This window comes from Podarcis liolepis (genome assembly GCF_965112155.1).
Source record: "Podarcis liolepis genome assembly, chromosome: 7".
NCBI classification, from domain to species: Eukaryota; Metazoa; Chordata; class Lepidosauria; order Squamata; family Lacertidae; genus Podarcis; species Podarcis liolepis.
This window is the reverse complement of record NC_139561.1, coordinates 63,334,361-63,358,963: the sequence shown is the minus strand read 5'-3', so window position 1 is coordinate 63,358,963 and position 24,603 is coordinate 63,334,361. Positions and strand designations below refer to the sequence as shown.

The 24,603-nt window shown below is 47.3% G+C and overlaps 1 protein-coding gene across 3 annotated transcripts in view; it reads right to left on the bottom strand.

Moving 5' to 3' along the window:
• Positions 1–8,869: 8,869 nt before the first annotated feature.
• DLGAP3 (DLG associated protein 3) overlaps positions 8,870–24,603 on the bottom strand; it is a 178,837-nt gene continuing 163,103 nt past the window's right edge. For all 3 annotated transcript variants that reach the window (XM_083511592.1, XM_083511594.1, XM_083511593.1), the window contains 5 exons: positions 21,578–21,663; positions 16,693–17,117; positions 15,365–15,456; positions 14,169–14,312; positions 8,870–11,962 (listed from right to left, as the gene is read on the bottom strand). In XM_083511592.1, coding sequence (XP_083367718.1) covers positions 11,744–11,962; positions 14,169–14,312; positions 15,365–15,456; positions 16,693–17,117; positions 21,578–21,663 — 966 coding nt within the window. In that variant the 3' untranslated portion in view covers positions 8,870–11,743. The remainder of the gene's footprint in view (positions 11,963–14,168; positions 14,313–15,364; positions 15,457–16,692; positions 17,118–21,577; positions 21,664–24,603) is intronic.

Genomic DNA, 24,603 nt, shown 5'->3' with positions numbered 1-24,603 from the left:
ATAATAATAATAATAATAATAATATCATAATCATCAGTATTGTTTCCATTACGGCTAAATTTCATTACAATAAAAATGGAACCACATGTCACAGTCACTGTACAGTAGTTTGTTTTGTCTTAACGAGTGGAAAGCCTTCTGCTTCTAGGCACATTGCTAAGAACTAAGAAGTGGACAGAGGCTGAGATCGAGAGAAGACCGCCTCTCGGTTCCCTGGCATGGCATTGAGAAGACAGGCCGGGCACCAAGTGTCGGAGGTGGGTCGCCATCCCTTCGTGTCTCTAAGCTACAGGCAGATCTCAGCACGGTGGAGGCCCCGATTCCTGGGAGAAGCTCCTGAGATCCACCTATTTTTCAACAAGTTACTAAGACATGAGGTTGTTGTGGAATTCTTCCCACTGACTGGACAAGACTTGGCCCAGGGGGTTGAAAAGATTTGGGTGCACATCCCACTGGGATGTCCTCCTGCACTGAAATGATGGTGCAGTCCCCATTCATTTCAGAGGGACTCATGGAAGAGACATTCTTTGTGGGTTGTGCCCATAATAACTAAGGTTGTTTGGGATATATAGATAGAATCCTTAAAAAAACAAAAAACCAAGGGGGGGGGAAAACACTTTATGATAACTTTCATAGTTGATACAGTCATGGCTAATAAAATTAACATGTTGGATCTAGACTTCTCCATGCATGCTGCAACTGCGTGTACCCTCCCAATGTGTCAGACCACAACTCTTGTCAGCCACAACTCTTGTCAGCCACAGCTGGCATGACTGGTGATGGGAGTTGTGGTCTAAAACATCTGGAGGGCACCAGGTTGGCAAAGACTGATTTATGCACAAAAAGGAGGCCAATGAGAATAGGAGGTTGCCAGGAAGAGCAGCACATTAGACACCCATGGAGGAAACTAAATAGTACAAAATTCAGCCAAGATATGCATAATTCCCAAGGCCTGTTGGAGATTAACACAGGTTAATGTGCACAATTCCTTCTTCATGGAATGGTTATGCACACATTCTCCATGAACCCTAGTGAATGTGCACAGTGACTGGTTCTAATGCACATTAACAGCTTAACTTACATTTTCCTTAACACACACACACACACACACACACACACACACACACACACACACACACAGAGCAATCTTGCCCTCTTCGGCTATTGGGTGGAAAGTCTATGTTCTGTCAGACAAATAATTTCAATGTTTATCTTCTCCAGGATTTGATTTAGAAAATAGGGTGGACTGTCTAATCAGAAGGATGCCCTATTGAGTTTAATGGGACTTACTCCCAGGGATGTGGGAATTGCAGCCTAAAAAATAACTGTTAGGAAAGCCTTTTTCAGAAATGTCATTTTATCAAAAGAAAGGACTTTTTCTTTTTTAAAAACAAACAAACAACCAATCCACAAATGGCTAGAAATTTGGGTTATTCGGTCTTTTCCAATGCAAAATAAAACAAAAATGCAAAGGGTTTGGGATGAGCCTGGTAACAGATATCAAAACTCTTTTAAAAACAGCAGCAGCAGCAACTTCCTTCTGATAAGTAAACACTGCAATTTTATGCAGAAAGAAAGAAGCATGATTTTTTGTGGTTTTTTTGTATGATGGTTGATACTAGATGGTAGATTTTTTAAGGATTATATGCCCTATGGGTTTCTTGCTAGTGCTACAGTTATGTGATTAAAAGTTAAAATTTTATACTATACAGTTATATATCCCAACCAGCCTTAGCTGTTGTGCTTGTCGGTCACTCAGAACCCTTCAGTATGGAAGTGACGTTAAAACCTTGCAGGTGAGGGATGGACGGCAGCCGCTGAAATTATGAAATATCACTTCCACCTTGTGCCCTGAATATGGTTGGTTTGGGGAGCTCCAGACAGCACATTGCTTACCCGTGGGATTTCCCAGCATCTATCAGTCAGGAAGTTCCATACAGTCCAGTCACGGCAGCCAATCAGGGATCACGCTCCCAGGATGCCAGGTGGCACACAGTCCCTTGCCCTTGATTTGGGCCTGTCCTTGCTTGCGAAAGTGTGGCGAAGAGCAGGGTCCGTGGCACGTCTTCCATGGACTCCTTCCGGACGAGGTGGAGCCTCTCCTAAGTCAGCAGTGGAGGGTGAGATTAAAAAGGCGCCTCCAAAAGGTTTTCACAGTGCGGGGGTGGCGGTGGGGCTCCTTGGTTTTGAAGCCTCAAAAAGTAGCACTTAGCTTCATCTTCCCCCAGATGCCGGATTGCCAAAAATCCCTGCTCCCTGCTTTACTTGGATATGGCACCCAACTGCCTCCATAGATGGAAGAAGCTTGGGCAAACTCTTCCCCTACAACTCCATGGAACATGCTACATTGTGGGTGCGCTGGGAAGGGAGGGTGTGTGTGGACCACGTGACTGTGAGCAGGAAGAGAGCACAAGGATGCTAAAGGATGAGAACTTTGGGGATCACCAGGAGGAGGGCACAGAGGAACCCAAAAGTGCTGGGTCTCCATCAGCAATGCCTCCTGACATTTTTAACTCACTGGCAGCGTATGCTCAAACCCAGAAAACCAAGGACTCCACCCATACCACTTCTCCCAGCCCTCACCTACTTACATGTAGGCTGCCCTGAAAGATGGGAGGCTTAGCGATGAGGAGATATCAAAAGGGGTATGTCCAGCCCTTCAGTGTCTTGGCTACAGATGTGTGTGATTTTTGTCCCCACCCACCCCAGAGTAATTCTGCTGATTTCCTAAAACGTTTCTCTCGAAATTCTTAAAGATGCTTTTGCCTGAGCAGGACCCTCCAAATCTACCTCGAATTCAGTTTCGGGGTGACATTTGGTGGCGACTTAGAGGTGTGTGGAACTCCCCTCCCCCTGAGAAATTTCATACATCTTATTGAAATTCTTGCACCTTCTTTGTAGACATTTTATATGCGAGCAAGCCCCCCCTCCCAGCATTTTGCTTTGCATTCATCCAAATTGGGTAGCACCCCCTAGTCTTGATGTTTTGGAGATATAAAGGTATAAAGAAGAGGAAAAATCTTAACTTATTTGCAGACCTGCTCCTTTTACACTGTATGCGGATACACAGATTATTTGAGTCTCCATCTTGGGCATTTATGAATGTGCTACCTTTGCGGCTTTATTTATTTATTTAATTTTAAAAGACCCCTGTAGCTTAGTGCTAAGATGCAATGAACTACTTCTTTCACTTTCACAAGAATGCTTCATACTGTGCCACAGCCAAGGATAGACTGATATGGGAAACTCTGCTACCGAAGAGGCTCACCTGTTCACTGTCCAGGCACTCTCTGGTGAAAGCCAGTTGCAACTAATGCCCACTACAGTACTTTACCTCTAAAAGCACTTCAGTGTGGAAGGTGGGAATGCTCAAAAGCAAATGGAGTTAGTTTACTCTCCACTGTGTTGGTGGGGCAGACAGCACAGGAGAGAAATCTCTGTTGAAATTCCCTCCTGGACTGAATGAACGTGCTTTGAGATGGCAATGAGGGAATGTCTCTTTTTGTGAATTGTGCCCCAGAGATTCAGGACACACCTCAATGGTTCAACTTGCTCGACAAGAGGCACAAATCCAGGCACGAAGTCTGGAATCAAATCCCCACTAAAGGCAGCTGTACACAATCAAACACCCTTCTTCTTCTTACAGTTAGTTTTTTTTAAAGAACAATTTGTCATCACTGAAGCTCACTTTTGCTGACATTGTACTGATTTCTATGAAAAGAGAGTCACGGATAAGTGACTTTCTGGTGACCTTGGCCTGTATTGATGAAATGTTGTAAAACAATTGCTCTAAAAGGCACAGGGGGAAAAAATAGGAATGGTGCGGTTGTGCTTTTAATGTCCTTGATATTTTTAATAGAAAAACAAAAAGTGGAACTTCTTAGTGGCATCACACAGGGCTCTTACGAATCTGCTCAGAGGCCTTTCAAAATACCACTGTGCCTCCAACCTTCACTGCATCCTTTTGACTCTAGGCCAAATGGTTTTCAAAGTGTGTTTTGGGGAACCTTAAAGATGGCTGGGTGGTTTCTCAGAGGTTCCTCAATAAGAGGACTTGGAACAGTGGACAGGTTTTCCTGAAAGAGTTCCAACCATCATCACGAGGCCCGACGCCACCATGTGGCATGGTCAGGTAAATGCTGGGGTGCATCCCACTAGCGGTGCCTATTTCCCTGCTCTGGTCCCTTTGGTGGCCACTTGCACCTGACATTCTGCCTTGTGGGTGAAAGAAAAAAAGGCCATCACTACAAAAAACTCTGTAGTGGCCATTTTGTTAACCTACAGTGTGCTAGAACTAGAACTTCCTATGCATTGTTGGTGAAAAAAAGACTGAGGGGACAGGTGTCCACTCAGATACACCCATAGGAGGAGGACTTGTGCTCTTCAACCTTGGGTTCTCAAAACTTGTTGGGCTACAACTCCCATTCTGTCCGAACTTCGTCTAAAGTGGCTAGGGGTGATGGGAGCTGTAGCCTGACAACGTTTGGGGCCCTTATGTTGAAGAGTTTTGACCTGTTGCAATGTGCATGGGTTCAGTGGCCTTTGTTCAGCCTTGGCAAACAGAAAGATGTGGAAGCTCTTCCCTCAAGGTAGAAAACTTGAAAGCTGCTGGCTGAGGCGAATGCCAGCCTCACACCACTGTCCCATTCCCAGGACTGGGTGCAAGCAGTGGAGACTGGAGACAGGAAGGAAAGGGGCATCAGAGCAACCAGACAGGTTGAAAGGCTCTAGGGCAGAGAAGGCAGGGACTTTGCTAGCAGCTCCACCTATCTGCCAGCAGAGGGCAGTGTTGCATTTCTTTATAAGGCATCATTCTGTGGTCTTCAGAAAGGCTCACAGATAGATTGGCTACTTGCTTGCAGCAAGGCAGACATTTGTGGGATGTCTGGTGTGGGTCAGAAGGTTTAATGGCGGAGCGTCTCAGGGTGCTTCCACATGGCCAGAATGGGCATGATAAGGATAAAGGGGGGGGGGGGGGGAGGAAGGTAGAAAGGTGGGTCTGCATGCACTGAATGTTGGGAGCAGTAGGGTATTCCCCCACCCACAAATAATATCGCTTCATATGCCCCACTAGATGCAACTCTTGGAGATGACCTTGACAATGAACTATTTTCCCTACAGTCTCATCACTCTGTTCTAAGACAAGAGTGGAGAACCCCTGGCCCATGGACCCCCCTCTAGGGTCCTCTATCTCACTCATGGGACTCTCCCCAGACTGTGCCCTGGCCCTGGTCCCAAGTAGGCAGGAATGTGCCCTTGAGCAGGGACAGGGTCTCTTGCTGCCCCTATGCCAGGAACTCCCTCCTAGACCACTGGATGCCAAGTGTTGTCCTCCAAGTGTTGTTGAATCATAGCTCCCACCATTCCCAGCCACCATGACTGACCATCACTGTTGGTCCTGCTGGTTGGGGCTGATGAAAGTTGGGAGTCCAACAACATCTGGAGGACTATAGGTGTTCCCCACCTCTGATAGGTACGCAATGGCGATTGGCGCCCACTGGGACTGGTAGGATGGAAGGCAAGGAGACTAGCAGTAGGTGGAGTCAGAGCCCATGACAAATGGAGCCACTACCTGACTGGTTGTAAGTAAGAGGGGCGGCAGCTGGAGGCTGGCTGGGGCCAGGCTGAGGTTGGTGGGGCACTGCTACCGTGGCCTCTGGTGGACGTACATTGACTGAAGGTATTCTGCGCATAAAACTAGTCACCACTGCACCCAGCTGAAAGCAATGCACTTGGTTTACAAAGGCCCGAGAATTTGAGCTCTGCTCATGCATTTGTTGAATGCATATAGACATACAGTGTGGAAGGAGGATGGGCAAGGAGAATGCCCACCACAATGCCCCCTTTGCTGTGTCATCCACCCTTACCTTCCCACATTGATGGGGAAGGTCTGAAGGTGGCACACAGTTGCACACAGTTCAACTTGTGCAGGGTTGGGTGGTGGTGTCAGAACTCAGAGACATTCTAGGAAGTTGAATGTTGGAAGATTCAGGAGAGACAAAAAAAAAAAAAAAAAAAAAGAAGTCCTCCACACAATTCACAGAGAAATTCAAGGAGGAGATGGCTATCAATGGCTGCTCAACTGGACATGTATGTTCCCACCTGCTGGGAACCATGAGTGGGGCCAGAGCTTTTGCACTTAGGACCTTGCTTGTGGGCTTCCCAGAGGCATCTAGTTGGCCACTATGAGAACAGGGTGCTGGACTAGATGGGCCTTTGGCCTGATCCAGCAGCAGGGCTCTCATCAGTGCTATTTTTCTAGAAAAAGAGGTGCTGGAACTCACCCTCGTTCTCTTATAATGGCAATGGTGCCCACCTGAGAGGGGCCAGAATTGAGTTCCGGCTGAAAAAAAGTCTATCATATTCTTGTGATTTTACTCCATGTACTTCAGCCATTGACATCAACACAAGTCATGGGCCAGCATCCACTGTAGCTCCTGAGGTCAGCAGGCTAGAATGGAGGCTGCAGGCACTACATCCTCATGATGCTTCATCTCTGTCCTCTGACAGAGGGAGATGACTGGGAAGGAATGGGAGGAGGCATCCAGAGGTGCGCGTTGCTGCTGTTGCTACTGCCACCCCCCCCAGCAACCATTGCCTGAGGCAGATCACTTTGCTCTGCCTAACAGTAGGGCCAGTTCTGTACACGAGCCATGGGTTACTGCCAACCCCACCAACCCCAGATCATTTCTTTCCTTCCTCTTCCACAATGCATTGTGCTGCTTTATTGCATGTCCTAATTATCACCATGCGGTGGGTGTTTCCCCTTTTCACTGAGCACTTTGGAAAGGGGAGATCTCAAAATTAGGATGCCATCTCTGATGGCATGGTGGGTTGTGCTTCTCTTAACATCCCATCCAGCCCTGGGAAAATTGTGCAAAAAGAGCCCCCTGAAAATACAAGCCAGCCTTCCTTAACCTGGTGCCCTCCAGCTATTTTGGAGTACCTGTTGGCTGGGACTGATGGAAGTTGTAGCCTAAATCCTCTTGTGGGTACCAGGCTGATGTAAGCCCCTTGAAAGCCATTGAGTCATCTCATGCTTATTCCAAGCACATCACCTGTCCTAGATCAGCAGCGTCTGCCCTATTCTCTGTCCAAATAAGGACTGGGCATAGCCTGAATCAGGGCAGGAGCAAAAAGCCACCTGACAATCGGATTACAATGCCCTAGCATGAATTACAGCTCCTAATTACCTTCTCAGCTCACCCTCCCTGAATACTTGATGTGACAGCTGATGTTTGAGTCTGCATCTGAGGCCATGTCGGCTCCGTCGCCGGATGAGCCATCCCACCAATGTACTTGTTTCCACTGGAACCGTGTGACACTGGACTCAGCCATCTGCTTGCACAAGCCAGCAAAGGAGACCCACCAACACAGTGAATGACTGTCACTGGGTTCAGCTCAGGACTAGCTTTGAACAGGCTGCACACTGGGTTGTATTCAACTTAAGTTTCATACAGGCTAGACCCATGGGCATCAATGAACCTAGATTAGTCATGTCCATTCATTTCACTGGGTCTACTCTGAGTATGACTAACAGTGGATACATCCCCCTAGCTCTAGCTGCCGAAGTTTAAATGATGAAATACAGGCAGAGGGCATCTGCTTTGCATGCAGAAGGTCTGCGGTTCAACCCTTGCTATCTCCAGGTAGGTCTGGGAATGCCCCTGGCCTGAAACCGTAAAAATCTGCTGCTAGTCAGTGTAGACAATACAGAGTTAAATGGACTAATGGTCTGATGGAGTAGAAGAAAGCTTGCTCTGCTCGTCACCATGTAACACTTTTTTTGCCTCATTCAAGTTGCAGGTTGCAGTGATGGGAGCAAGGCAACTTGCAATATGAGCACTATGCCCCTGACTCCTGAATATTTTATACTCTCTCTCCCATGCACACATCTTCTGAGACTTCACCAGCCACTGTCTCCACTTTCAAGCTTAGCATTGCAGCCATAAGGTCTAGAAACTTATTTCACAGAAGATGGGAAAAAAGCTCAGTTCTGCGGCCACCTCAGCACTCTGTGCTCCTCCCCAGCTCATGGATCCAGCCATTCTGTTGGTGGGCTGTTTATTTTGCGGTCACGTTTTTTTCATTGACCCAGTGGAAAGATTGACCCAATGGAAAGATACCCTCTCATATTCAACTTAAGCCTATGCTTCTCGGCCAGTGCAAGGTGAACAAGATGGCAACTGAGTGGGCAGGAACTGAGAAGATCAAGAGCCCCACTGCTGGTTCAGATCAAAGGGTGGGCACCTAGTCCAGCATCCTGGCTGCCACTGTGGCCAAGAAGATGCTTCTTGGAAGCATGCAGGCATGACATGAGGGCAATCACCTTCTCCTGCTGTTGTTCCCCCAGCTACTGGTATTCTGAGGAAATGCAGGGCTGTGAAGCTTGTGTAGTTAGTGCTGCCTTTGGGAGGTCAGAAACGGCTAAGCTATTTCATGCTGGTCTGGACTTCTGCCTCAAGCAGGACTTAGGATTTCCTCCTAAGGCACTGCAAGGAGAATGTGGATGGGGAGACATGACACTAGAACTCATGGACTTCCAATGAAGCTGAATATTGGAAGTCCTTCTTCACGCAGCGCAGTTAAACTATGAAATTCTCTCCTGCAAGAGGTAGTGATGGCCACCAACTTGGATGACCTTGAAAGAGTTTTAGACAAACCTGCCGAGGGTAAGGCTATCAATGGCTACTGGCCACGGTGGCTATGTTCTACCTCCGCCGCTGGAGACAGTATGCCTTTGAATACCAGCTGATGGGAATTGCAAGTGGAGCTGCCTTGCTCAGGTATGGCTTGCAGGCTTCCCACAAGCATCTGGTTGGCCACTGTGGGAATAGGGTGCTGGCCTAGATAGGTCTCTGGTCTGACCCAGCAGGGCTTAACCCAGGGCCTCCCTCCAACCCAAGCACCCTGGCTACTCAATCAATGGCCTTTGAGAGGCCTCCTCCATGCCTCCAGCCCCAAACCTTGAATTTGATTTGGGAGGGTGAGGCAAAGCTGGTAATGGCCGCTGGTGTTTTGCTAGGCCCTTTTTGTCGTGGTGAAATCAACTCAAGTTGATTTCGCCATGAGGAATTGGATTCAAAAGTGCCAGTCTACGTTGATTTCCTCTGGCTTCCTTTTGGAAGGCTTTCTGTGGCATGGCAGTTCCAGTCTTGACATGTATTGGAAAATATCATCATGTCTCATCCTGGAAGATAAAACAGCTGGAAGACCCTCAGGTGATCATCTCAAACAGGGATGGGCAACCTCTGGCTTTCCAGATGTTGGTGGACTACATCACCTCGGACCACTGGGTCAGGGGTGCCAACTTGAATGAAATATTGTGGGGGCCCAGGTAAGCCCTGCCCCACATAACTGATTGCATGACACAGTGCACGAACACCATTTGAATGGCAATGCCCATCATTTTTTGTGCGGCTCCAGCCCCCTCAAATATTTTATTCCAGCGGCCGAAGCCCCCACGGCCCCTAGGAGTTGGCTCCTATGCATTGGTCCATGCTGGCTAGAGCTGATGGTAGCTGAAGTCCAGCAACATCTGGCAGACCACAGGCTCCCCACCCCTGATCAGGTACAACCCCTTAATATGCACCAATTATTATGTTAGAAAACACAGCCACCCACACAGCCACACACCCTGAGTACAACCCTTTAACATGTGTCAATTCTTACGTTAGAAAACACATGTACACACAAACACACGTGACAGAATGGTGGGATCACTGAGCCCCTGTATGGTGCAGAGTGTTAGTCTAGGACCAGGAAGTCCTGGTTTTGAATCCTTGGTCAAGCATGAAGTTCACCTTAAAGCAGCTCATTGCATCTAAGCCCAATCTACTTCACAGGGTTGAAGAAAATGGGAGCACCTCAAAGCCACTCCTCCAGACCTGGTCTCTGATGTAGTCCTTCCCACATCATCCTGCTCCCCCACTGGGTTACTGCATTACCAGAGTAGTGTAGGAGAAGTCATGAGGGGTTGTCAACGATGCTGCTCTCACATCATAAGAATCATTATCATGATACAATATATCCTCTACCTTCCAAATCCCAAAGTGATGTTTTCTGTTCCTCTTCTAGAAAATGCCATCAACCGCTCTTAGCACCCCATAACCACTCTTAGTAGCTTATTTTCGCTGTTTCTTCTTCTTACTCCTTGCTCTCAGTGGTGAGGGTGAATAATCACGCCATCTATTTTCATGTTGATGCCCTTTTAATTATATTTATATGTAAATTAGTCCTGTTACTCTTCCTTTCTCTAAGCCAATGGCTTTCAAAACTGTGTCCCAGGGAACTTGGGTGCGTGTCTGTGTGGATCTGTTGATGAGAAGACCAGGAAAGGTGGATAAGCTTTCCTGAAAGATCTTACCCACCACCATCCTTCTTTCCTTGCAAAGTGGAATTGCGGGAGAAATCTGGGCCTGTTCTAGGGCCTAGTCTAAGTTTACAGTGGGTAAGAGGGAGGCCAAACAGATTTAGCCAGTACTCCACACGAACTAAATGTGCAGCTTAGATCACTTCCCAGAATCCTTTGGAATGAGCAAAGGTTCCAAAGCAGGCAAATAAACATGGAGTGTTCCCTGAAGGAAGGAAGCTTTAAAAGCACTGCTTTGAGCCAAACCTAGAACCTAGTTCCTTTATAATCCCCCCATCGGACAATTTGGCTCCTAGAAGATCCTTCCTCATAGGTGTAGCTCTTTTCTGAATCTGGCTTTCATTATCCTCCTTGAGCTGTAAAACCCATAATTCTATACAAGACGACTCCCTGACATGCTGTGCAGAGTGGAATTATGACTTCCCGAGTCTTGGGAATTGTGCTCCTGCTGATGCAAGAGAATGAGTCATTGGTCATTTGAGTGGTATCACCACAGAAGAGTACAGCCAATGCTATTTTTTAAGAATCCCTCATCAGGAGCATCAGCTGCCAAGACTCAGGAAGTTATAGATGCACCACTCCTCACGGAACCAGTTCCACCAAATGTTTGTCGACCAGCAGACCTTCAGCCAAGTTTCTGGGGCTGATGGATATGATGGTGGCCACCCATCCCTCTAGCTATCTCCCTTGCTTCATCCAACTTGTGTATTTGTGTGTATGTGTTGGTGGTGGGGGAGATCTTAGTATGTTTTGTGCGTGTAGGGTGTGGGGACTCAGGCTGCTGACACGGGACGGGACGGGGTCTCCTGAGGAGACGAGAAGGCTCTCGCCATCAGAAACACAGCTGTGGTCTTGGGCAGTTTCTGCCCTTCGGTTATATTTATAGAAGTACATATACATATAATATTTATAATATAAATATTGATGGGCCTCGAATCCGTGGATGCGGAGTGACGGGGTTGTTGATGGGGGCCCCGAGCCTGCAGGACAGTGAAAAAAGCTCATGGAAAGGGGGCGGGTTAAGGGGTTGTGGTGGTGGAAATGCCCACCAATGGGAGCAGGGGGCAAAGGTTATATAAGAAGAGAATCAGAGGAATAGAAGGGGGAAAGGTTCTGGTCTGGATGGACCAGAGGAGAGCAACTGGTGAAGGCTGGCAACCGCCACATCTTGCTATAAGAGCGATGTGCGAAGGAGGCCAGTTTTCACATCTGTCTGGCTTCAGGTCCATGGATTGCAGAAGTTCTTGTTAAAAAATTCAGGGATTACGATGAGGCCTAGAGTTGCCCTCCCTGGGGAAATGATGGGACACAGATCACAGTGGTGCTGTGTCTTCTGCACGTACAGGATGGTTAGAAAAGAGGCCCCTGCCCTCACAGTCTGGTCTGGGCCTCGGGGATGTAGATCTCAATGCTGTCTGCACTTTCGGTGGCTGAGCTCTGGCGGAAGGAGGCAGCCCTCTTGGCCGCCAGGAGCCTCTTGCGGGCCTCCTGCCTCTGCCGGTCCACAGAGTCCAGGGACCGGTCCTTCACTGGGTGCAGCCGGGAGCGTGGCGGCTTCTTTGGTATTGGCGGAGGCACCTTCTTTTCCTCCTGCAAAGAGAGGGAGGGAGAGCGGGAGAAGGAGGGAAGGCATTAGTGGGAAGGGAAGGACCCATGACAGGCACAGCGCTGGGCTGGCGGCGGCAGCAATGGTGGAAAGTCCTTCCCTCCCTCGCCATGGGATATTTACAATGCAGTCATGCCAACAATGCATGACTGCTAGATAGGCTCATGATGGGAGCTGAAGCTCACAGAGTTTTCCTGTAAGTTTGCTAGAGAGAACTCTGAGAGCCACTTCCACTGGGCCCTGACGTAGAATATCATCACCTGGCTGGGCATTTCCTCTTTGCTCTTTCACCTCATTCCAGCAATGTAGAACAGGCATAGGCAAACTCGGCCCTCCAGATGTTTTGGGACTACAATTCCCATCATCCCTGACCACTGGTCCTGTTAGCTAGGGGTGATGGGAGTTGTAATCCCAAACATCTGGAGGGCTGAGTTTGCCTATGCCTGATGTAGAACATACACTGCTCAGACTCCACCTTAAGCTAGACTTTGTAACTGAATTACCATTTTAAGCCTGCCTGAACAAAAGCAGCTGTATCTGTTACTCTTCATCAAGTATTCTGAGTGAGTAAATGCTTTTTAAAAAACCTTTTACAAGACTGTTGGTGTGATTATTGCTTTAAGGAGGAGAAAAGGCGGAAGTACCAGGAGAATCCAGTCTGCCTCAAAGCATCCTGAATTACTTAAACTAAAAGGCTAAAAGTAGCTTCCTTTTAAGCTGCAAAGGGATGCAGTCTGCTGAACTCACAAACGTGAGGAAGGAAGGATAATATCTAATAAATATGTCCTCTAGCATCTATATATACACATTCCTACACTCGCATCAGTATAATTCCCAGAGTCTGATAGTTTCAGTTTCTCTAGGTTTCTCTGATTCCTCATTTTTCTAGCTTTAGGTTCAGCTCTCATTTCCAGATCAGGTTGCGAAAAAAAATTCCAAGTTCTCTCCAGGTGTCCTTTATAGTGTTCATTCATGATAGTTTGTGTTCATGAGGGTATCAAAGACCCTCCAAGGTAGCAGTGATGCGGTAACCCTGGGGATGCATCGCAGGAAAACCAATAAAGGAGAACGATGTGTGGATGACCCAGCATAAACCCGCCACTCATGAAATATTATTGCATCAATGACACGCTGCAGAAAATGACAGCCCCAAATAGAGCTCCAGTCTGGAGTGTGTGTGAATGCAAGTATCTGCAGGAAGGGAACAAAACTGTTAAGAACGGCGTTTAAATAAACAAACCGGAAATAGCTTTTCAGCCCAGGCTGAAGCTGCTTCCTGCCTCTCAATTCACAGGGAATAAAGAGCTTTGTTGTTCTGCAGTTTTAATTTTAAAACAGAAAAAAAAGAACAAAGGTTCATTAAAAATGCCCAATTATTTTGCTTCGACCAGCAATGCAGCTCTAGAGCCGCGGGGAGAGAGGAAAACAGCTGTGATGGCTTTATCTGAATCCCTCGCTGGAAATCTCACAGGCCACCTGAGATAAGGCACAGGGAGGGGTGCAGAACAGCAGTGAGCTCCGGTGAGAGGATGAGCACATCCCTGGCAAACATCTCCAAGGAGGCCTGTAGAGGCTGGTAGGCCAAGATGGGGTTGGAAACAAGCCCTGCCCCCACTCCAACCCCTTCACTCTGCACAGGACACACAAAGAGGAGAGTGACATTGGGAGGGCTGCTGTGCCCCATCTCTTCTGAGTTAAAGGGGCAACACAGGGCATGCATTGGGTAATAAAAAGCATCCCTCCCCCATTATCACTAATATGCACATACATATATGCAAACTTTACCCTAATATATGCACTTTTGTACACATTACTTAGCTGGAGAACTGCATTGCAATACTCAGAGAAGTGTGAATTTCAGAGGGTGGCTGTGTTTCAGTTTGCATATTGTTTCAAAAAGTGTGAATTAGAGAGGTGTGCCTTTAAATGCCAACAGTATTCGATTTCTCCCCCATCCCTAGTCCTAATCCTGGGCAACGTTTTACTATGGGGAAGCAATTCGGTCCTCCCTCTGAGCCTTCTGAATTCTAGTCAACTTGCTATCAGTCCACATGCACCTACTTGATGTAGAATTCCATTGGCAAGGTTATGTACTCATTTATACAGAACTTCCAGGGGCAAAGAACCCTGTTACAACATGCATTGGGAACCATCTGGTTCTCTGGTTGCCTTGCCCCCTTTTCCTCTCACCTTGGGCTCGATGGGTTTCCACCCATTGGCTTTGAGCTGGTGAAGTTCAGCAAACTTCATGCTGACATCCTCAATGGAGAGCTGCAGGAGGTCCCAGAATCCGGCCAGGTCCTGGAAAGTGGGCATGGGGAAAGCATTGGGGTCCTGCCAGGAAGGAGAAGGAAGGAAAGGAAAGAGACTGAGCTGGTGTCAAAGGCTCCCTCCTGTTAGGAGGCGGAGATAAATCTGGATGAGGACAAACAAGAAGGAAGGAATGGGGCAGGCGGTTGTCTGAATGTGGAATTGAGATACAAAGTCACACCTGTTTTCCCCAAGGGTTCTGAGGTACACTTCACTTTTGCAGCATGAAAGGTTTGCATTTTGAGTAGATACAAATGGCTTGCACTCTGTTCACCTTATTGGCAGGAGACAAGCCAGAGCAAGAACTCATGCAGAGATGCCACAAGGCAGCATTCTCTGAGAATGGGTAATCCTGTCATGTCTCTTCCATTTGGAAAGGGACACAATCCTGCCCAACACACAGATATGGTAGAACCATCCACTTTCTGATGAGAAGGAGACAAAGCAAGGGCAGTGTTTCATTCAGAGACATGGCAGACCTTTGTGCCTACAAGAGTGCTTTTAACAAGCCTGTTGATTTATCTCTTGTAGCACACAAGTACTGAGCTGCTTTTCATGTAACTTCTGATTTTTTGAGGAAGTGCTGTTGGTGCCCCCTCCCCAGCCATTTGCAGTAGAATTACCCTGAGCCCTGAAAAGTACATAGAGCTGGAAGAGGAAGTGGGTAAGATAAGTCACTCTTCCAACTTCCTCCCTCAGCTCTATATACTTTTCAAGGAAGAAAAATAGGTAATGATGCTCACCACCTCAATGAGATGAATGAGGGGCAGAGCTCAGAGGATTTGTAAGCACCAAGCCAAGACTGTAAGGGCACCATTCTGCCCATGGGCATCTCATTGGCAATCCCTGGCATACAGTGATACTACTTCTTCAGGGAAGAGCTTGGCATGGTGATTTGCTGTTTTCAGCAGTAGCCTTTCATCCCTTGTAAAAATGTCATTCTCCCCCAAGAAAGGAGGCCAAACCACCCACAGGTGACATAAAAAAGTGACTTAATTTTAAAAGTGACAAAAGTTGGAGGACCTAACAACAACAACAACAACAAAATCGAGGCACACACAAGGAGATTCCCTGACCATGTTCTGCTGGCAGAGTCGGTAAAACTGCTGGACTTTCTGTGACATCAGGAGCTGGGCACTGCCCACCGCACTACGGATCTTCTCAAGGACTAGGGAGGTACACAAAGAAAATGAGAGGGTCAGTACCACATTGCTCCAGAGAACTTCCCATGCTGGAGAATTTCCATTGGTTACCAGAGTGTAACATTAACCATGTCTTTGCATTTAACATGCAGTTGTTTTTTCAGTACAAAAAATTTAAATGACATCAACTGATGACAATTGTCTGGATGGCATCAGTCAGGCAGGGAGCCTCTATTCTCCTCTGCTGTATTCTGGAGGAAGACCCCCTGCTCTGAAGTTGGTATTTGCATTGGGAGGAAATCCCCCAAATTTGGCGCTGATAGGGGATGACTTTATGCCCTAATTGTGGGCTCCCCCAAATCACCTGATTGGCTAATGTAGGGTGCAGGATGCCAAACTACACAGATCTTTGGTGTCATTCAGTGGGGCTCTTCCTTTATCATTGTGACAACAAAATTATAATCATATAAATCTTACATTCCAATGGGGGATGGACAAACCTATCTATTTTGTTTCCCCCTCAGTTTCTCATTTTTCCAGTTTCAAGCTTCAGCTTGCTACATTTTCACATCAATTTGTAACAGTTTAAAAAAGTTCTCACAAACATTAACCAGCACTTTAGTATACATTTATTCTAATATACTTAATTCTGTATGCAAATTAGCTTAATATACACGTTTCCCCATATTTGTTATTTTCATGAATGCATTTTTACGCATACTTCCCCCCAATGTGATTTGATTTTTTTTATACACTGCCTCCCAAAATTTAGCGAAGTGTGAATTTTGAAAGATAGTTGTTTCATTCTGTCTATTGTTTTAAGGAAGCGCAAATTAGGTAGGTCTGCATTAAAATGTCAACCGGACCAAATTTATCCCACATCCCGAATTCCAATAGACATTTCCACAACACTCCCCCATCAAATAAAGCAAGCTAGCATTTCTCCCTGACATGGTAGTTTCCTTCCTTCCTTCCTTCCTTCCTTCCTTCCTTCCTTCCTTCCTTCCTTCCTTCCTTTCTTTCTTTCTTTCTTTCTTTCTTTCTTTCTTTCTTTCTTTCTTTCTTTCTTTCTTTCTTTCCATGGAAGAACAATTTACAGTCCAAAGAATGCTGCAGTCCAGCAACAGATTCTTCACATGGACCCACAATTGTATAGCTTGGTTCCCAACCCAACTATATCTGCCAGACTGTACCAGCTTGTAAAAGGAAGCTGGCAGCCCCAGATGGGATCCCCCAACCCACAGCACCCGGCGGAGACTCACTCTCTTCCGGCAGATCATAATCTTCAGCCTCCAGTTCCATCTGCTGGCACCAGCCTTCCATCTTCTCCACCTCCGCCTGCAACAGCTTAATGAACCACTCGCCGTCCCGGTGGCAGGGCGATGCTCGGCCAGAATCAGGCAGGCTACGCGACCCCCTGTCCATCCAGGAATCCTGGCGCGGCACTTCCACGGTATCATACTGCATCTGGTAGTCTTCCCGGTAGGCCCACTGCCCTTGCGTGTGCACCGTCTTGTACACCGAGTATTGCCGCGTGGACTCCGGCTCCGAGGAATGCCTCTGGAAGGAGCGCCCAAACTGAAGGGCCTTGTCCTCTGTCGCCACCGTCAGCCCTGCCAAACCCTCCAGCTCCAGGTCAGCCTGCACGCCGGCCGTCACACTGTTGGACCGCTTGAACCGAGCGCGCCTGCAACAGGGAGGAGAGAGGGTTAGGTCCCTTGCAAGGGCTGCAAAAACCAGCCAGCTTGGATTTGCAAGCACTAGGTCCTGGGTTTGATCCCCAGTGGCATCTTAAGGTAGGACTGGGAAAGGCAGTCTGCCTGAAACCCTGTAGAGTTTCAGTGTCAATGGACAGCTGCTGGCCAGTGTCAACAATACTCAGCTAGATGGACCAATGGTATGAATCCAGTATAAAGTGGTATCCTATGTTCTTACAGGTATGAACCCTGGAAGTTGTGCTATACAAACAGGCAGCCCTGTTTAGGGAAGCTTTTAATGTTTGATGGATTACTGTATTTTAATATTTGTTGGAAGCTGCCCAGAGTGGCTAGGGAAGCCCAGCCAGATGGGTGGGGTATAAATAATAAATTATTATTATTATTACTATACCAAGTCAACCTGCTGGTCCATATTGCTCGGTATCTATGAAGAAGGTCTGGAGGCTGCATCTGCTGCCAGGTGGTTATATGGGACAGTGGGAAGGGACCATATTATGCTCAGCTTTCTAACTTTGCATTGGCTGCCTATTAGCTACCAGGCCCAGTTAAAGATGAGTGCTGGTGTGTAAGGCCTTATATGGCTTTGGACCCAAGTACATAAAGGAGTGCCTCCTCTGTGCTTTAAGATCTTCAGGGAAGCGGCATGGGGTGGGGCCTACTTGATGGTGGCTCTCCATTTATGGAACTACTGCACTGCTGTAGTTGCTATTGTTTCAGCTTCATTTGAAAATGTCCTTATTTCACCAGGCATTTAGTGGCTGGCTGTAGACATTAACGGAATGATCTGCTTGTTTGGCTGCTCTGTGTTGTGTGTGTGCAATTCATTTGTTGTAATCTTAAATGCTCTTTTGCGGTGGTACTCATATACTTGCATGCTTTTATTCTTAACTGCCCTGGGCCATGATTGAAGGAAGGGCGGGATCCTGCTTGCGGGTCCTGCTTGCAGGCTTTACACAGGCATCTGGTTGTCCACTGTGAGAACAGGATGCTGGACAAGATGGGCTATTGTTCTGATCCAGCAGGCTCTTTTTATATTCTTAACCAGTGAGGCTTAATTTGCGCCAGGGCTCAGCCCTGGAATACATTTCCCAGAGAAACAGAAGAGCCTCACTGTCTATGTGTAAGTTTGCATGTTCCTCCTGCACCACGGAATACCCAAAGGATTCAGAGGCAGGGCTTTCCCATGTGTGAGATGGGGGCTTGAGAGATGCTTGAACCCTGGCTCCTCTCCTTACAGAAAGGAAGCGTTAGGGATGAGGGAGAGAACTCAGAAACTGACAAGCCGCCACTGAGCAGCATCATGCCTGCGTGGTTCCATCGCTCCCTCCTTCCTGTTCACTGGCCTGTTTCTATGACAACCAGCGCTGGATGGATGCTGAAGGACTAGAGGGAGGGAGGGAGGGAGCACACAGAGCAGAGGACGTGCCAGCCAGTCCCTGACTGAATGAAGATATGGGACAGCTACATGGTGATCACCTCACATGCTCTTTGATTCAAGTGTCCGCGCAGTGAACTGGAGGGAAATAAATGGGGGAAGCAAGATGCTGGACATCTCAGAGAGTCCAGAGTGCATGTTTGAGGAGTGCATGCACACGCCTCAAAAGGCTTCCCTTTACTAAGTCAGACCATTGGTCCATCTAGTTCAGCACTGTCTACACTGACTGGCAGGAGCTCTGCATGGTTTCAGGCAAGGTTGCCCCCCAGCCCTACCTGGAGATGCTGAAGATGCTCCTCCACTGAGCTACAACCCTTCCCATCAGGGGGATATTCCCACAGCCCTACCTGGAGTCACCAGGGATTGAACTTGGCTGATGCTCCATTACAGGCTTCCTCAACCTTGGCCCTCCAGATGTTTTTGGCCTACAACCCCCATGATCCCTAGCTAGCAGGACCAGTGGTCAGGGATGATGGGAATTGTAGTTGCAAAACATCTGCAGGGCCAAGGTTGAGGAAGCCTGCTCTATTACTACTACGGCCCTTTTCCAGACAATTGAGTCAGGTTTTTGGCCCATCTGGTCCAATATTTCAAATACAAAGTGGCAGTGGCTCTCCAGGGTTTCAGGCAGGAGAATTTCCCAGCCCTGAACCAGGGATCTTCTGCATGCAAAGCATGTGATCTATAACTGAGCTATAGTCCTTCTTCCCCTGATGGCTTCTAGTTCAGTGTTGTCTATATCAGGCGTGGAGAACCTGTACCCCCCTGATGTTGTTGGACTCCAAATCCCATCAGTCCCAGCTAGTGCAGCCAATGGTGGAGAATGATGGAGGCTTCCCCAATAATTTGTAGTGAGCCCCTCACCCCACAAGCCCCATTATTGGGTAAGTCTATAGCTCAGTGGTAGAGCAAGGTAGAGCTTTGCATGCAGAAGGTCCCAGGTTCAATCTTGAGGATCTCCAGGTAGGGCTGGAAAAGACTCTTTGCCTGAAGCTCTGGAGAGCCACTGCTAGCCAGTGTGGACAATATTGACCTAAATGGACTCAGTGTGAGTCAGCATCTTATGTTTCTATTATAAGAACTTAGCTACCAAGACTTCCAAGTCCATGGATGGCCCTCTTCGGGGGTTTTGAGCCAAGGAAGCTTTTCTGTTGAGAAACTGTGCTTCTCTGTGATCAGCCACACACTTCCATGGGCTCAGCTAAGTTGTCTGCGAAAGATCTCAGCAAGAAAAGCCCCAAAGAGTTCCCACCTGCTGCTGTTGAGAGCATTGGGCTAAATCAGGGGTGGGGACACCTGTAGACTTCCAGATGTTTTGGGGCTCCAATACTCATCACTGTCACATAGCAGAGCCAGAGATCAGGCATGATAAGAGCTGTAGCCCATAAACATCTGGAGGACCACAGCTCATCTGGGCTAGATGAGCTGCTGGCCTGATTCTGTATCTACATACAGCTACTGTGCGCTTAGAATTTAAATCCAAACAGCCCACATTCTGAGCCTGGGAAAGCTGAATTCTGTGACCCAAATATTTTAAGCACAGCTGCATAATTGTTTCATTTCTGCACATTTTACTCATCTCCTGCAAGTCTCTCTCTCTCTCTCTCTCTCTCTCTCTCTCTCTCTCTGTGTGTGTAAATATGTGGGTTGCTGAAGCTCCACCTCCTGTCCCCTGGAAATATCATTCTGCTACCCTGACTGGGTTTCAATATTCTAGCCAAACTTCTCCGACAAGAGCTGTAAGATTGCTTCCCCCTCCTTCCAAGTGAAGGCTGAGATTCTTAGAATGCAGACACAGTATACCTATAAGGTGCATTTGAGGCACATTTCCCCCTCAAAGAATTCTGGGTACCATTGCTTACCCCTCACAGAGTTGCAATTCCCAGAAACTCTTAAGAAACTGCCATACAGTGGTACCTTGCTTTGCAACTGCTTTGGATTACAACCACGTCAAACCAGGAAGTGCGTGTCCCTTTTTTTGGATTACAACCCATTTTTTAAATTACAACCCATTTTTTTTGGGGGGGGGGAGGCCCCATTGGTGAAAGCACGCCTTGGGTGACAACCTGTTTTGTTTTACAACTGGACCTCCGGAACGGATTATGGTTGTAAACCAAGGTACCACTGTACCCTGAATTCTTTGAGGGGGGGAAATGCGCTATGAATGTGCTTTAAAGGTATAGTGCGTATGTAGACTTTGGCCTCATTTACACCATCCAGCTTAAGCACTATGCTTCCCCCTTAAACCGCTATGGCTTCCCCCAAAGAATTATGGGAGCTGTAGGTTGTTAAAAGTGCTGAGACGAGGCCCTTGTTGCACTCCTAGCACTATAGTCATCAGAGTGGTTTCATAGTCCATCCCTCTTATCAGGGGACTTTGAGAATTGTTGCTCTGTGAGGGGACCAGTCATCTCATAACAACTCTCAGCACTCTTAAGAAACTATACTTCCCAGGGAAGCCATCACTGTTCGAAGTGGTACCATGGTGCTTTAAAGGTGTAGTTCGTACACAGCCTTAGTATGCTTAAATCCAGCACCTATTTCTATGCTCTGTGGCTTTTTCTACCCTCCAGAACAGCAGCATACGTTGAGCTCTGAGTATAAAGCCTTTCATCCTGCTTAATATTCCCCTTCGGTTCTAGCTGGGAACATGTAGCATTTGAGTGTTTTACAAAAGCGGATGGCTTGGTGACAGGGGATGTCCCGGGTCACCTATTCCATCACCGCCAGCCTTGTGTGCGCATTTGCTTCTGCCTGGCACCTCTGTGTCTTGATACCCCTTTGTTTCATGAGCTGGGAGGGCAATCCAGCTGCCCTGAGCAGCCAGCATCCGTAGCTCCACGAGGTTCTCTTGCTCGATTCTCTGGTCCAGGCTTGTGCTGTGAATATTGATTTGGGGGCAAGGGCGCATGGGGACAGCTGTGCGCAGATTGCAAAAGCTGCTCCTCCTGGTGGGAATGCAAAGGACCAAGAGGGATGTTTTGCCAGCTGTACCTTTTATCTTCTTCTACTTGCACCCCGATGGAGTGGAACTCTCTGCGGCTCCTGCTTTCTGTGTCTGAATCGGATATGGTTTCCACCTTTGGGAAAGAGAAAGAAATGAGGATGAGGGAGAAGCAAAGGGGAGGAAAGATAAACAGAGAGGAAAAGGGAAATCCAGAAGTGGTATCACTTATGGTGAATTGATAAGTGGCAGAAGCAAGAGATAACAGGGAAGGGGGGGATTGATAAGTAGAGGAAAGAAAAATAATGAAGGAGATGGAGACAAGTGCAAGAAAGATTCAAAATGATCAAAATGAATTGAGAACAAAGTAAGGAGAGGGAGAAAGGGAAAGATGAATAGTTAAGTGTATTGAAGTACAGAAGGGAAGCATCAGAGAACGATTCATAGCTGTGTGGGAGGGAGAGGGAGCTGTGAGGAAAGAGCACTTGCAAAACAGGCGGGGGGCATTTTGAATTCCCATCACCAGATGCAAACGGAAATCCAGATAAACCATGTGAGTGGAGAGCAGAGATCAAGTACTCAGGAGCCCTGTCCTCCCCTTTCATCCCTCCTTCCCCCGGGGATGCTGAACCTCATTCAAAGGCACAGGCCTGATGATCGCCAAGACGCTCCTGCAAGCCGGGTGGAAGAGAGGAGAAAGGTCACCCCCACACTCCAGGAGGGAGCAGCTGGTAGGGAATTATTTTGCTCCTTTGGCCCAAGTGGAAAACTCCACAGCAACAGTGGGTAAAGTGCTGGGCTGTACCCAATATTAACCCTACTCAGAGTAGATCCATTGAATCTAAGGCACATGACTAGAAAAGCTGGCAATCCTGGCTTTATGAAAGGAAAAAGCTTTATCTGCTAGATTTCTGCATGCCAAGTACTTAAAGTCACAGGAGTAGAGCTGGTAACACTGGTGCCTTGTGGAAGGCAGGGAAGCCAATGGTACGTGGAGGCAGAGCCATTGATAAACGGGGCCAACTCAGTCTAGTTTCATCCTCTACTGAGTTCCACAAGGGCAACACCAAGATGGAGGAGGAGGAAGATGACAGCCAGGGCCCCCATAACCCATTGACTGGCTGAGGGCAGCCTGAGGTCAGCAGGGTAGTGCGCCATTTGCCCTAATGGATCTGCCTCCAACTGGCTGGTAAAGATAATGGTGGAAATTCTTGATGACCTCTATTTGCCTTCCATGCAGTCGAATGAACCCCTACTAGAGCAGAAATTATAAATGTGGCATTTTAATTTCTAAAGTTTGCATTTCTGAAGTATTGGTTTCCTCTACGGGACGTGATGCCTTGTAAGAGTACCTTTGGAAAATGGTAACTGTGGTTTAATTGAATCATTTTGCATCAGCTTCTCATGCTTCGTTAAGAGCCAAAGCCCCCACTCCCAACATTTTGACCTTGTCAAACAAGCAACTGTGCACCATGAAGTCGGATCAGACACTTCCTTTCCGCCAGCTTGCCCCCTCGGCTGAACCTCTCTGATACACTTGTCTGAACTTAATTTAACCTCCCTCCACAACACCTGTGCTGATTCTTACTGACAAGGGACAGGCCTGCTAACGAAGTAGGAACAAATGGCAAGCAAAGGAAATGCAAATTTAGGAGACTAATAAAAATTAAAACTAGCAAAAAGGGAGAACATGAACCAGGTGCCTGCCTTGGAGCTCTTTTTCATTAGAAGTTTGAAGTCATCGCCAAAAATTGGAATCTTTGCTTACTGAAACCATGAAACGTCACAAACCATTGGGATTTTCCACATCTGGTCAGAAATGGCTTGAATTTCACCCTACGGGCATTTTCTGTAGCCAGTGTAAGCTAAGATGAAAGTCCTCATTTCACACTCCCTTGTTCGTAAGATAAACAATGCCACCTTTTGAAAAGGACAGTCTACCCAACTCTCTCTATGCTCAGGAGGATGGAACCAGTGAACATGAATTCCAGAACTGTCTACGTTGCTCCTTTGAGCTCTGGCTTCCCCTATGGAGGAGTATCATTAGATCCTCAATTTGTAACAGATCAGGGTGCATGGGCATTTTGTGGAAATGGAAACGAAAGGGGTTTATTAATTTCATTCCGAATTGGAACCTGTCAAGAAACGAAGGACAGAGGAATGGATGAGTTCTGATAACCATATATTCATTTGCTTCTACGTATCCCTCGTTTGCCTTGTTTGCCCCCTTCATAGCTGGAATAGGTCAGATGGAGATTTTCAGGGGGCATGAAGAAAAGAGCAGTTTTTAGTTAAATCTATTTTTAGGCAAAGCCCTGGATGCCAATTGCTGGAATAAATCCAATAGTGTCTTTAAAGCTCTAGAGACTAGTGGACAAACTCAGCGACATCTCTGAGCCTTGGGAAGAAACAGTCATGCAGCCTCAGAGTTTCTCTAAGTAAGCTCAGAGTAAGCTTCCTAGTCTAGTCTAAGACAGAAGGAAAGGCTCTTCCAGATTCTACCTCCTTTCCGGCTACCTGAGGTTCCCTTGACTTCTTTAGCTTATCAAAGGGACAAGGAATCTCTGGTCCAGGCAGCCTTCCAGGCTTCTCTGTCTTGCCTCTGGGACTCTGCCTCTGGGACTGGCCCTGCTTGGCATCCTCCTTGAGTCTTGTCTGGCTAGAACCCTGGTGATGCTTCTTGCTTGCCTGGATGGAGGATAAAGAAGGATGTGAAGTGTGTGTAGAAACTAACCTGCTGTACAAAGGTAATATTTACATGCATTTCTCCACTCACTTTTGCTTCTGGCCCCACCCACCACTGCCATGTGGTCCTCTAAAGGTTGACCATGGGGTAAAAAAGATTCTCCCTCCCTGCTGATACTCAAATTTCTGAGACTTCACCCAATTTTTCCTCCCAAGTACCTCCAGCATATAAAGCATTACTACTACTACTACTACTACTATTACTGCTGCTGCTGCTGCTGCTACAGTTGAAAACAACTTAAAATCTCAAAAATAAGGTGAACAATTCATGGATGATCAAGGTTTTATTCTGGTTAGACCTGGCATTTAGCAACACCACCACCAAGCAGGG